This window comes from Notamacropus eugenii, chromosome 6 (genome assembly GCF_028372415.1).
Source record: "Notamacropus eugenii isolate mMacEug1 chromosome 6, mMacEug1.pri_v2, whole genome shotgun sequence".
NCBI lineage: Eukaryota > Metazoa > Chordata > Mammalia > Diprotodontia > Macropodidae > Notamacropus > Notamacropus eugenii.
Genome location: NC_092877.1, coordinates 60,038,249 through 60,051,846, shown reverse-complemented (window position 1 = coordinate 60,051,846; position 13,598 = coordinate 60,038,249). Strand labels below are relative to the sequence as shown.

The window sequence follows — 13,598 nt, the reverse complement described above, 5'->3', positions numbered from 1 at the left end:
AGCAGCTAGGTGGCACAGTACAAGATCTAAAGTCAGGAAGACACATCTTTGTGAATTCAGATCTGTCCTCAGATACCAGCTGTGTCTTAACCCTGTTTGTCTCAGTTTCCTCATCTGTAAAGTGAGCTGGAGAAGAAAATGGCAAACTCCTCTAGTGCATTTGCCAAGGAAACCCTAAATATGACTGAACAAAGCAACTCAGGCCTCTTGACTTCTTATATTATACACTTTCTACTGCATCATATCACACATAACTCTTTTTTCTCCCATGTTTGTGCAACTTCATAATGTCTCATTACCCAACACTGTTATTTTCAAAGTCACTACTCTGCTAGATAGAGTTAGTAAGTGAATGCAAGGGCTTTGTATGAAGAAAATAAGCATAGCTAGAGATAGATGCTCTTTGGAGTTGACAGGAAACATGAAGATTCCTCTTCTGGCCACTGGGTGGCTCTCTAGTTATACTAAATGCTATCCTAATGAGATTGACAAGGCTAGAAAGATGTTTTCTTTTTGGAATGCGAAAAGCATTTCTCCTTGGCACTGGGACCCAATCAATCAATCAATGAGCAAGCATTTATTTCTGGTAATTGTGCTACATTAGTAAGGATATATTTTTAATGCATTGCACCTTCCATCTCATAGGACAATATCCTAACAATTAGGGCTTTCCAGGACTGGAACCAGCTGCCTAAAGAGATCATGGGCTCCCCTCCAATGGACATCTTTGAACAGAAATTGGATGCCAGCTAGCTGAGTAAATTCTGGTTGGGGTTACTTTTTGTGTTTGTGTTGGATTAGATGGCTTCTGAGTTTCCTTCTGAAACTGGAAATTATCTGATTCTTTGTATCTACTAGACCAGGGGTGGAGAATCTATGGCCTCAAGGTCCTCTAGGTCCTCAAGTGAGGCTTGATGGAATCTAAAGGGTCACACTTGAGGACCTGGAGGGCCACATGTGGCCTCGAAGCCTCAGGTTCCCCACCCTGGCACTAGACCCCTTCTATTCTCTGGCACCACTAAATCTTGGAGAATGAAAGCCCAAGATATTCATGCCCTCCTCAGTTAGTCCTCAGTCGATGAGAGTTGGAGATAGAAGCTTACTGCCAGTGTAGCAGAGGGAACACTGGTACTCCTCTCAAACTTCTTCCCCAAAGCAGAGATCCCAAACTTCTAACACCAAAGGGGAAAGCAGGTCTCCTGATTCTTGGTCCAACACACTTTCCACCATACCATAAAGTCCTAGATAAAGAGCTTGGAAGAATCAATGAGGACATTCAATCCAATCCCCTCCTTTTATCAATAAGGAAAGTGACTAGTCCAACAAGGTCACATAACTTTCATTTGGCAGAACTGGGATTTGAACTCAAGTCATCTAGAATGTCAGGCCTGGAGTCAGGAGAATTCATTTTCCTGAGTTTAAATCTAGCCTCAGACACTTACTAGCTGCATGACCCTGGGCAAGTCACTTAACCCTGTTTGCCTTGGTTTCCTCATCTGTAAAATGAGCTGGAGAAGAGGATGGCAAACCACTCCTGTATCTTTGCCATGAAAATCCCCAAAGGGGTTACAAAGAATCAGGCAAGACTGAAAAACAACTGAACTACATCTGACTACAAATCTTTATCCCAGCATTCCCTATATACAGGAAACCACAGATCTGGGCCCTATTCCTATATGTAAGTCAAGCTTAATTATTGATTAAAAATAATAATTGAGCTATGTTTTAGTTTGTTTATTTTGTTGGACATATAAGAATTATATCTTTTATGATTAACTTATTAATAAATGTTTGCTTTAAAAACAAAAGAAAAGAAAATTTTCAAGGTGACCATCCTAATGAAATGTGCTCCAATCTATGACTTTCATCATATTTCAGCAGGCAGGTCCAGAACAAAACCATGTTATTTATCATACAACACTAAAATAAATATTTATTAAGTACCCACTGTGTACAGATCACTCTGCTGGGGGAGATGTAAAGCTTAGATAAGACAGAGTCTCTGCCCTCCTGGAACTCATAGTTTAGTAGAAGGACAAGACACCAGCAAGTATATATAACTGTAGTGAGCAAAATTTGATAAGTGACTTAAGGGTACATAATAGTGATGGCTGAGGACATTTCCCTCCTGTGCTCCGGTAGCTTTTAAGGGTTCAGAGTCCTTCTCAACCTGAATTTTCCCATTCCCACTGCAGAATCTAGAACTATACCCCGATTTCTTCCTTTCCTCCTGCAGCTAAGTTACTCTTCCTGTGTTCCATTCCCCAGGATTCTGCTCTCTTTTGAATAACAATGAATAGTTATCAGTTAATAACCAGATAAACCAATAATCAGATAAACATCAATGTGTCTGTAAATAGACTCTCAGAGTAACTGGAAGGAGTAGTTGGGGGCAGAGTACACTACCAGGTGAAATAGGGGATGGAATCCAGGCTACATCATGGGATAGGGATGAGTAGAGCAAATGTGTATAAGCTGAGCCAAAGGCTGAGCAAATGGAAATTGGCTAGAGGAAATATGAATAAAAGGCACTAAGTAACACGGACCAAAACAGCTTGTGTTGCCCCTTGGACCAAATACCTGCACATCTCTCAGCCTCTGTCCCAAGGCTACTTTCTGGTTTTATGGGCTAAGCTACCCTACCTTCAGGCACATGAAGGCTACATGGTTGTGCCCACAGTTGTGCCATGCTCTCTGGAGTAAGAATGCATTTTATGATTTTTCCTTGAAAGAGCAATAATGGGGAGTAAAGACAAACCATGAGAACATTGCTACTCTGCACTAAACCTTTTGGAATCCCTTCCCCTAGCAGCAATTCTCAACCTCTGATTGTCTTTCCATGTCCCCTACAATCTATTCACAAATTCACAATCAACTCTTATCTCCCTACTATCATCTGACTTCATATAATACTTTGTCATTTGCCCAGTACACTTATGCCATATCCTATGTTGTAGCATTTTATGTGCATTGATGCCATGACCCTGCTAGACAAAGAACTCCATGAGGAAAGGTCAGTACCTTAAATAAACTCCATAGTTAAACAAATACACAGTAGGAGCTTAACAAAATTTCTATTCCATTGAATTGCCATACTCCCATCTCACTAAAGATTACATGTGTAAGTACTTGGCAAACCTTAAAGCACTGTGTAAATCTTCTTCTCACTGCTATTATTTTTATATGATTATTTTAGCTTGTAAACTGCTTCAGGGTAAGGGGCTGTGTCCTATCAACATTTTCTAAGCCTACCTGATTTTGAGTTTAAAATCTATCCCTTATAAACTGTGTGGCCTTAGGAGTGTCACTTAACCTCATGGCTATATCAAGTGTCATATGGCAGCTGAAAAACCTGATCAATCTTGGGATTGATCAACAGAAATACCGTGTCCAGAATAGAAATATCGATCATGTATATAGCACTTAAAGGTTTTCAAAACACTTTACATTTATTATCTCATTTTATTCTCACAACAAACCTGGAATGTAGATTCTATTGTCATCCCCATTTTACAGATGAAGAAACTGAAGCAGATAGAAGTTGAGTGGCAAGTCACACAGTTAAGAAATGCCTGAAGCTGGATTTAAACTCAGGTCTTCCTTACCCAGCCCCAGGCTGCTATCCACTGTACAACCTGCCTCCCAGGTGAAATGAAGGAGATGACATTCTTGTTGGCTTCTGTCCAGCACTTGATCACATCTGGTGTATTATGATCAGTTTCATGTATAGGAAGGAATGTGATGAGTAAATTCAGAGGATGGCAGCCAAAGTCTGGGGATTTGAGACCCTGCCATAGGAGGACCAGTCAAAGGACTGGGGATATTTAGCTTTGAGAAATTCAAGCTTCAGAGTGATGTGATAACTTCCTTAAAAGAGCTAAAAGACTGTTATGTTCAAACTAGACATATAGTGAGGACTGATGGATAGAGTTGTTTTCCCTAATCTCAGTTTTTAGAAATTATAAGGGAGACTGATTATGACTTACTACAAGAAAAAGTTTAGTCACAAAAAGTCCCCAAATGGCTTATCTCAGGTAGTAGGCAGGTTCCACAGACTTGAATTCTTTAAGTAGAAACCAGGCAAATATTTTTCAGAGACAGTTTGGAAAGGCAGGGGTTGACCCTGATGTCCCTTGGAATCCCTTCTGGGGACCCATGAAATAAGAGATTCCATGGTTCTGTTCAAAATAAAATGTGAGAAATATCATCTCCCCTTTGTACTTCGCATGGTAATTGGATAAATCACAATATTTAAATCTGACAGGGGTCTTAAAGATAATTTACTCCAATTCTTTACATAAAGAAACTGAGGCACCAAAAAGGTTAAGTGATTTTTCAAAGTTCATATAGATAATAAGTAGCAGAACTAGGACTGCAACCCAGATCCTTTTACTTCAAATTCATTGCTTTTTCACTACACTATGCTGCAAAATAGATCATTTATATGATATCCTTTTCTAACTATAAACTTGTAAATAGATGCTAGAATTGAAAATAGGAGTGAAAATACTCAAAATCATAATTATTCCCCTGCTAAAGTCCATTTTCAATATCTTATTATGAGCAGGTGACATTTGACTCTCAAAACCTATGCTAGTAGAAAACAAGCTATTATAGGTTCTACCATTTTGGAGAGGTTCAAGTACAAGTTTAGTGGTGGACTAGATGGCTAGTACCCAAGGGAACATCTTGTCATATTTAGAGATGTCCATGGACAGACTGGCTACAGTATAATGATTTTTCAGCATGGCAGCTCTGTAAGACTATCTTCTATGGCACAGAAGCTCTGATCTATCTTGGTACAAGGGACAGCCAGTTAATCAATGAATATTTATTAAGAGGCTAGTTTGTGCCAAACACTGTACTAAGGCCTGGGGATAGAGAGAAAGGGGGAAAATAGTTCCTGCTCCCAAGGAGCTCACAGTCTAATGGGAAAGACAACGTGCAAATAACTATGTGCAAATAGACTATGTACAGGATAACTTCCATAAGCTCTTGAAGAATTATTGAATTTTAGTGACGGTTACATAGTCCACTCAACTCGTCTCAGGCTGATCTACACAGTTTCCAGTATTTATTACCACTTTAGTTCTTTCCCTTTCCTTCAATTGCTATCCCTAAATTCCTCTAATTTCCCCAAACGTACCCACTGTCCAAAGTCCTGCTCATATACTAGTTCCTCCTCTGAGAAGGCTCCCCTGACTAAGCCACTAAACTCCCTTTCCTCTGGCTTCTTAAGAATACTTAAGTTTGCACCACATAGTCCAGCAGGCAGTTTCATATGGCATCATGTTCTTTGTTTCACATATGCTCACGTTGGGCATAGTGGATAGAGAGCCTCACTTGGAGTAAAGAAGATCTCGTTTGGGGCCCTACGGCAGAAACTTAACAGCTACGAGAGTGGGTAAGCTACAGTCATATTAAGCCTGAATTTTATCATCTATAAAATGAGATAATAAAAATACCTGCCTACTAGAGTTGTTATAAAGCTCATCATAAGCCTTAAAGTGTTATACAAATATCAGGTATTATTTGTTTTTATTGTTGTTGGTATTATTTCCCCCAACTAAACTTTTAGCTCCAAGAGAGCAGGGGCCATGTCACGTATCCTGGGTAGCTAGGTGACACAGTGGATAAAGCACTGGGTCTATAATCAGGAAGACCTACATTCAAATCTAGTTTCAGACATTAGTCAGCTGCATGACTCTGGGCAAGTCACTTAACCTCTGCCTGCCTCAGTTGCCTGAATTAGAAACAGGGATAATAAGAGCACCTACCTCCCAGATTAAGGGTCAAATGAGATAATAGCCATAAAAGTCCTTAACACAGTCTCTGGCACATAGTAGGTACTTAATAAATGCTTATATCTTTCCTTTCCCTTCCTTCCTCCAAACAACTCCTAGCACTGAACTGTGATTTCCTAACATATGAGGGTAAAACAAAGTTCTAAAGTGTACAAATATTTGCTCACATCCTGTATTTTCTTCACTCACCAAGTTGGTGCTGTCCTTGGTGGGTGTGCCATGTTTGGTCTCATTCATTACCTTGGCTCCTAGCTCATCTTGCAGGCTGTTATTTTGCTCTCTGAACTCTTCCCTTGGCAGTTCTGGCCCCTGACCTTGTAAATCCTCCAGCTTGTTCATGAGGAGGTGGAATACTGTGTCCCGGTGCTCCTGGAGTTGGCGCAGGATTTCCTTCTTCTCTTGGTTGTTGCTCTCCTCTTTAGCCAGCAGTGCCATTAGGCTCTGTTGTAGAGAGGCCAGTTGTCTCCGGGCCTGCTGTTCACCTACTTCTAAGAAAGCCCGGAGTTCAGCCAGATCTTCCCCAATGCACCAAGGCTGGGATCTGCTCTTTTCCAAAGGGACCTCTAAATGGGAATCCAAGCCATGGTTCCCCCCTGCTTCAAGCTCAGCCATCAGGGAAGCCGTAGCCTCCCGGAGGTGCTGGGCTTCCTCCTCCAGTCGAAGCACCTGGCCCTTGAGGAAGCCCTCCTGCTCTCTCACCATGGCCATTTGCTGCCTTTGGTTCTGCTTATAATGTTCAAAGGATGCAAGTAGGCTCTGCAGTTCTTCGTCTTTCCTGTGCAACTGCTCCTGAAACTGCTGAAGTTTTTCCCTTTGTACCTTCCGAGCTCTTTCAGTTTCTTCTACCTGAAAAATAATCATAATGTTAACAGCAGCTCATGTCTACAAAGTGCTTTTCTGATAACAATCTGGCAAGCTTAGACAGATCAGACCTTGTTATTTCTGTTTTGTAGAGGAATAAACTGAGGGGTGATTTGCCTAAGGTTAAGCAGCTGATTATGGTCAGATTTCCAAGTTGGAAGAAACTTTGTTGTTACATATTTCAACCATGTCTGACTTTTTATGACCCTATTTTGGGGTTATCTTGGCAAAGATACTGGACTTGTTTTCTGTTTCCTTCTCCAGCTCTTTACTGATGAGGAAAGTGAGGCAAACCGGATTAAGCTACTTGCCCAGGGTTATGCAGATAGTAAGTGTCTGAGGCTGAATTTGAACTCAGGTCTTACTTTCTCCAGGCCTGGGACTCTATCTACTATGTCACCTAGCTGCCCTAGGAAAAAACTTTAGAAATCATCAATTTTGACAATAATTCCTTCTGAAACATTACTAACAAGTTGTCCTCTAATCTTTATTAAAGCCCAAACTATCAGTTTCCCATTTGGGGACATTTCTACTTGTTAGAAAGTTGTTTGTTTTTCCCCTTTGCACTGAACAGAAATCTGACTCTGAAACTTACACCTATTATTCCTGGTTCATTAAGCCTTCTAAACCCAGACAAAACAAGTCTAACCTCTCTTCCCCTCTAGCCTCTCCTTCTGACTCTTGGGGCTTCAATGTTATGTCTCGGTAACCCAGAAATTTTCTAAACATACAGGGCCTTTTCACCCTGTTATATCCCTCAGCCTCTCTGGCCTCCTTCTCCCACTGGTGAGCTCTTTTCCAGGCTTCCATTCTGGGTACAGGAACAGAGCAAATCCTTAATAAATGCTTTCTTGCCTTGCCTCTTCCCCATGACAGCCCTTTAAAGACACTGAAGGCAGATATCTTCTGGTTCCAAATTCACGTACTTCAAACTAGTGATATTCAAAATGTATCCATGGTGTGATTCCAAGGAATGGTTAATCGATGGATCAGAAGGTGAGAAGATGGGTATCATCTGACTTTCATCATTATAGCCAGTTGTATGACTTGTCTCTTAACTAACACTTATTCCCCCGCCCCCAAATCTCACATTCCATCATCTTTGTCTGGTGCAAGTTCCCAACCTCCTATTTCTAAGTCAAGCTTTGGTCCCTCTGGGTAGTTATAGCTTAACCACTACGTGAACACACATAGCAGCAAACACATAGCTGACGCTAGGAAAACTCACTGCTGTCTCCACAGCATAGGATCCTCTCTTCTCTCAGAAGGTGGTCTCTTGGGCTATGAACTTTTATTCTCCCTTTTCATTTGAATGAGACTGAGAGAACTGCACCATATCAACAGGCATGGATAGGTTCTCACATTATCTTTCACCTGAAACTGATCCTTCTTCTGAACATCCCTATTACTGTCAAGGATACTGCTATACTTCCATTAATCCACATTTTAACCTTGGTGTCCTCTTTGAGTCTTCACCCTCCCTCACATTAGGTATCCAGTCAATAAACCTTACTGTTTCTATCTTCACAATACCTCTCCCATCTGTTCCCTTCACTTAATTCACAGTTACCCTTCTCATTCTCACCTTCATCATCTCTTATCTACACTACTGCCATAGCCTACTAATCGATCTCTCTTCTTTGTATCTTTCCTTCCCCAAACCTTTCTCCACACAGCTGCTGGAAGGATTTTCTTAAAACACAAGTCTGACCATATTACTCTCCTATTCAACAAACACTAATGACTTCCTGTTGATTCTAGGAAAAAATATTATTTGCATCATTTTTTCATCCACTACACCTTTTTAAATTTCTGTTTTGTTTTTGTCACGTACACTATTAGTACAATAGTACCTAAATATAATTCACAAATAAGTAAATATTTGCATATCTACCTGTGCTCATTTTCTTTTTAATGATAGTGTAATGATATGAAGTAAAAATATTAGAGATCACCACTTAAAGCATAGATTCTATAAACTCAAATTAAGTAGCTAGTTTGCAGTCATACAGTAAGTCCTTGAAACAAACTGCCAACTGATATCTTCTGGTTTCTCTCATAAGTAGAAGGTTAGAAAAAAATATGACCAAATTGAGTGAGGTCTATGATCCACCAAATCCCAGTTAGAGCTATAGAATTATGTTTCTTTTTTTCCCCTTAATGGTACTTTATTTTTTCCAAGTATATGTAAAGATAGTAGGAAACATTCACTTTTATAAGATTTTGAGTTCCAATTTTTTTCTCCTTCCCTTCCTGCCCCACTCCAAGATGGCATACAATCTGATATAGGTTATACATGTTCGATCATATTAAACATATTTCCACTTTAGTCATGTTGTGAAATAAGAATCAGAACAAAAGGGAAAAATCATGAGAAAGAAAAAAATAAAAGAAGAGAAAATAGTATGCTTTGATATGGATTCAGACTCCATAGTTCTTTCTCTGGATGTGGACAGCATTTTCCATCATGAGTCTTTTGGAATTGTCTTAGATTATTGTATTGCTGAGGAAAGCTAAATTTTATCAAAGTTGGTCATCATATAAGGCTGTTGTTACTGTGTACAACGTTCTCCCGGTTCTACTCACTTTGGTCAACATCAGTGTAGACATCTTCATGTCAATGAGAATGAAGTAGCTGAAATACCAGTCACAGAGGTGTCACCTTGGTTTTATCTGAATTCAATTTTTTTAAAGTTACTAGCCAGGTTTGCTACTAACCTTAAGCTACTTTGTTTCACAACTGTATCACAATTATGTAATATGATTTAAATAAAATTAGCTGACTTAAAAACATCCATTAAAGGACTTTAGCTACATAATAACAGCAACATGGTTCTTCTATATTAATATTCCATGTTTATGGATAAAATGTTATACACATCTACTATAATCAATTTCCACTTATTTGATAGAATGTCAAAGCAGAAAGGGGTCTCATAATATAATATACATGGAAGGAGCCTCAGAACATGAAAAGTCATAGCTAGATAGGTCCCTGGAATATGGAACAGAACTAGAAGAGACCTGAGAACATGCAGTGTTACAACTGGAAGAGAATGGGAGATGGAACGGACCATAGACAAAGGGTCATAGAAAGTCAGAGCTCCTCCAAGGAACTTGAAACAGAAAATATTAGGCCCAGAAAGGATCTTAGAACAAAGGATGTTAAATTGAGAAGGGTCCTTGGGACAGAAAATGTAATATCAGATCTGGAAGAGACAGAATGTAGAGCATTACACCTAGAACAGACCTCAGAACATCGAATGTGGGATGTCAGAACACTTAGAACAGTCAACGTGGAATGTCAACTCCAAAAATTATCTCAGTACATAGACTTGGAAGAATCTTAGAACTTAGAATGTCCAGTTTGGAAGAGAATTTAGAACACAGAACTTAATGATGGACCTGAGAATACTTGCTTAAAATCAAGCAGGTTGAACCCAGTTTCTCTAACTTAAAATCCAGTGCTCTTTACATTAACCCTGCTTCTTCCCATCACGCTGAAGATGTTAGATCAAGAAGAGTGGTCATCTATTCTAACTCTTTCATTTTATAGATGAGAGAAATGTCACTGACAAAGGTATACTGAATTGGCGTCAAATGACTTGAGTTCAAATATTTGTTCTACCACATACTGCCTGTGTGATCTTAGGTAAGTCATGTTGCTAATGTGGTCCTCAGTTTCCTCATCTGTAACATGAGGAGAGTTGGACCAGACAGTGCCTGATCCATTCCAGCTCTAAGTCCTTGATTCTATAGTCTATAAAATTATTTGTCCAACATCAAATAAACAGAGTTGAGTCAGGAGCCCAGGTCTCTTGATTCCCAGGTCAAGATTTTTCCCCCTACACCAAGCTATGCCTTTTCTCTTACAAATGTCTTCTGATAAATTTCCAGGTAGCATAAACAGACTAGAAAGAGTGAGAAGTTACCAGATCCATCAGTTCTTCTTGAATCTCCTCAAGTTTCTCTTTAGCTTGAAGATAGGCATTTTCTTCCTGGTACACTTGAGCATTCAGCTGACTGACCCTTTGGAGAAGTTTCTGCTCTGACCACTCCAACTCTTCAATCCTATAGTATTTGGAGTGATGAATGTTTGATTAGTTACCTTTATCGGTGTTTTGTAATGTGTCCTGATAGTTTCACTGAACCATTCTCTGAACCATTTTCTTCCCTCTATGACTATTCACTTCTCTTTCTTTCATTCAAGGTTATCATAAATTGCTCTACAAGGATTTTATACATCCCAAGTTCACGCTTCACAAATTTCCTCTATTTTCCTTTAATTATGTTACTTTCATGTCACAAATACTTTGATCTCATCTACAGGTTGAGTCTCACTCTCTTATTCTGGTCCTACATAGCAGCACCACAGGCTCTCTGAAGCTAGAGAAATGGTGGCAAATGGAGCCAAACTCTTCCTTCCTCAGACCTGCACAGGGCTTCTGTCTAGTTGGTGACACTATCCTAACCACTCATTGGTGGGCCAGAGAATCAGACAGCCAGGCTTTCAGTCCTTGTGACATAGTTAATACTAAAAAGGAAAGACCACCATCTCATTGTTTTTAGACCAAACTACTTAGTTGTCATCATCATCATCATCATCATCATCATCATCATCATCATCACCACTCACATTTATATGGTGCTTTGAGATTTGCAAAGCCTTATATGTGTTATTTCATCTCATCCTCATAACAGTGGTGGGTCGAAAGAGATTAAGTGATTTGTCCAGGGGCACTAAGTGAGAGAAGATCAAACCTGAATCTTCCTGATTCCAAATCCAGTGCTTTCAAAGTCAGGAGATAGCTGGGGGCACAGTGGATAGAATACCAGGCCTGGAGTCAGGAAAACCTGAGTTCAAATTCAGATGACAACACTTACCAGTATGTATGACCCTGGTCAAGTCACTTAACTTCTGTCTGCCTCAGTTTCCTCAAATGTAAAATGATGATAATAATAGCACCAATCTCCCAGATTTGTTGTGAGGATCAAATGAGATAATATTTATAAAAACATGCTTAGCATGGTGCTTGGAACATAATAGACAAGATATACATATTTATTCCCTCCTCCTTCACTTCCCTCTACCTGCTACACAAAGTTGTTTCCCAGTGATGTAGAGGGACATCATGGTATATTACAAGGAACACAAAATGACAATGAGATGACCTGGGTTAGAATCTCAGTTCTGCCACTAACTCATTGTATGCCCATGAATAAATAATTTCTCCTATTGGAGCCTCAGTTTCCTTATCTACACAATGATAAAATGAGATGACCTCTAATGCTCCTTTTAGCCTAACACTCTACATTCCAATGTCCCTTCTAACTCTTACATTCTACTTGCTACGTTTCATGGTCCCTTCCAGCTCTAACATTTTAAGTTCTAAGATTTTTTTCAGTCTTGCCATTCAATATTCAATATTGCTCTGAAAGTGTATGAATCTATCTCTAGCACCTGGTGGTCACTGTATAGCATTCTCATTTTGAATTTCTTCTCTACAGTAGATGAAAGTATTCATATCTCTGTTTCTCTATGCACCATAAAATTAACTGTCAGGCACAGTCTGTGTACTGAATACTTATACCAATTGATTTGTTGTGAAGTTATATACACCAAGTAGCTGATACTTTTTGGTTAAATTTCTAAAAACAAATTGAAATAGCATATTTACCTGCCTCTAAGCCGGGACTCTGACCTCACATGCTTCTCAACAGCTGTTTTCAGCCTTTGCTCTGATGTTTCTAGCTGTTTTCTAAGATTTCCAGCATCTTCTTCACTGTTCTTTGCTTCTTCTTCAGAAAGACCACCATGCGCATCATCAGCATCTTCTGCATCCTGGAAGACCCAGGAAGTGTCAATTTTAACATTAAGATTCATACTGTCAAATTTGTCTTCAGCTGGTGCTTTGACATGGTAACGGAACTTTCTTTCCTTCCCTCTGGGAGCTGAAGTATCCATCCCAGAAATAATTCTTGAGTTCAAATTCAGTGCAATATCCAGGAACTTCCCAACTTTTTCTCCTTAAAGACTTGGTATCTTCTCCAAACTCTCAGTTAGTTCTTTGTTGACTCTTTGTTGACTGAAATAGCATGTTGAATATTTATAAGTGAACTTACGTTTCATTGAGCAAAAGCCATAAAATATGAATGAAGGTCTCTCACTTTACAGCACAATTGTTTACAGTAAAAGTCACTAAAAGCAAGAGTCAGAAGGAATGACACCCTAGACTGCTAGTTGAATGACCTAGCAAATACAGAAGGGGAAAAAACCCAACATTCTCAGTTTATACCGTGTAGCTGTTGTTTTTTAAATCTCTCAAGAGAGCAACAATATCCCCTAGTTATATAGAATTTTGTAGTTTGCAATAAAAATGATCACAAATCATATTTACAGAGTGCTTTATACTTTGTAACAAGAAGGATACTTCAGATTTATAAATGGCCTTAAGTATTACAAGGGACTCTCTGCACAACAGCACTTTAAGGAACATATTGGAAATAATATTAGTACCATTTTATAAATGAAGAAACTTAGACTGACAGAAAGAAGTGACTTATCCACAGATTCCAAAATCAGATGCACTTTCAAATATACCTTGATGCCTCTAAGCTCTAGGACTCTCTTCTCTGCTGAAACCAATAATAAAAGTTTTCCACATTCTCCAAGATATGTTTTAATAGGTTTATCACCAAAAAGAATAGCAGTCCTTTGTCTACTTTTTGATTTTGTATCCCCAGCTCCTGGCACATTGCAAATATCTAACAAATTCATGATGAATTAAATTGTTGAATTGAATCATAGACTTAGAGCTAGAAGTATTCAAAACTTAACTGTGGGGAGGGAGGGGGGCCTACACAAGAAACTTTGATTTTATTTCAAAGCATGGACAGGGAGGAATTACAGAAAAACCATTCAAGCTTGTAAGA

General features: G+C 39.2%; 1 protein-coding gene across 1 annotated transcript in view; it reads right to left on the bottom strand.

Moving 5' to 3' along the window:
* Positions 1-12,630, bottom strand: part of C6H4orf50 (chromosome 6 C4orf50 homolog) — a 156,770-nt gene extending 144,140 nt beyond the window's left edge. Inside the window, exons 1-3 of the mRNA XM_072621421.1 lie at positions 12,344-12,630; positions 10,598-10,736; positions 5,994-6,650 (exon numbers count right to left, since the gene is read on the bottom strand). Coding sequence (XP_072477522.1) covers positions 5,994-6,650; positions 10,598-10,736; positions 12,344-12,630 — 1,083 coding nt within the window. The remainder of the gene's footprint in view (positions 1-5,993; positions 6,651-10,597; positions 10,737-12,343) is intronic.
* Between the last annotated feature and the right edge of the window lie 968 nt (positions 12,631-13,598).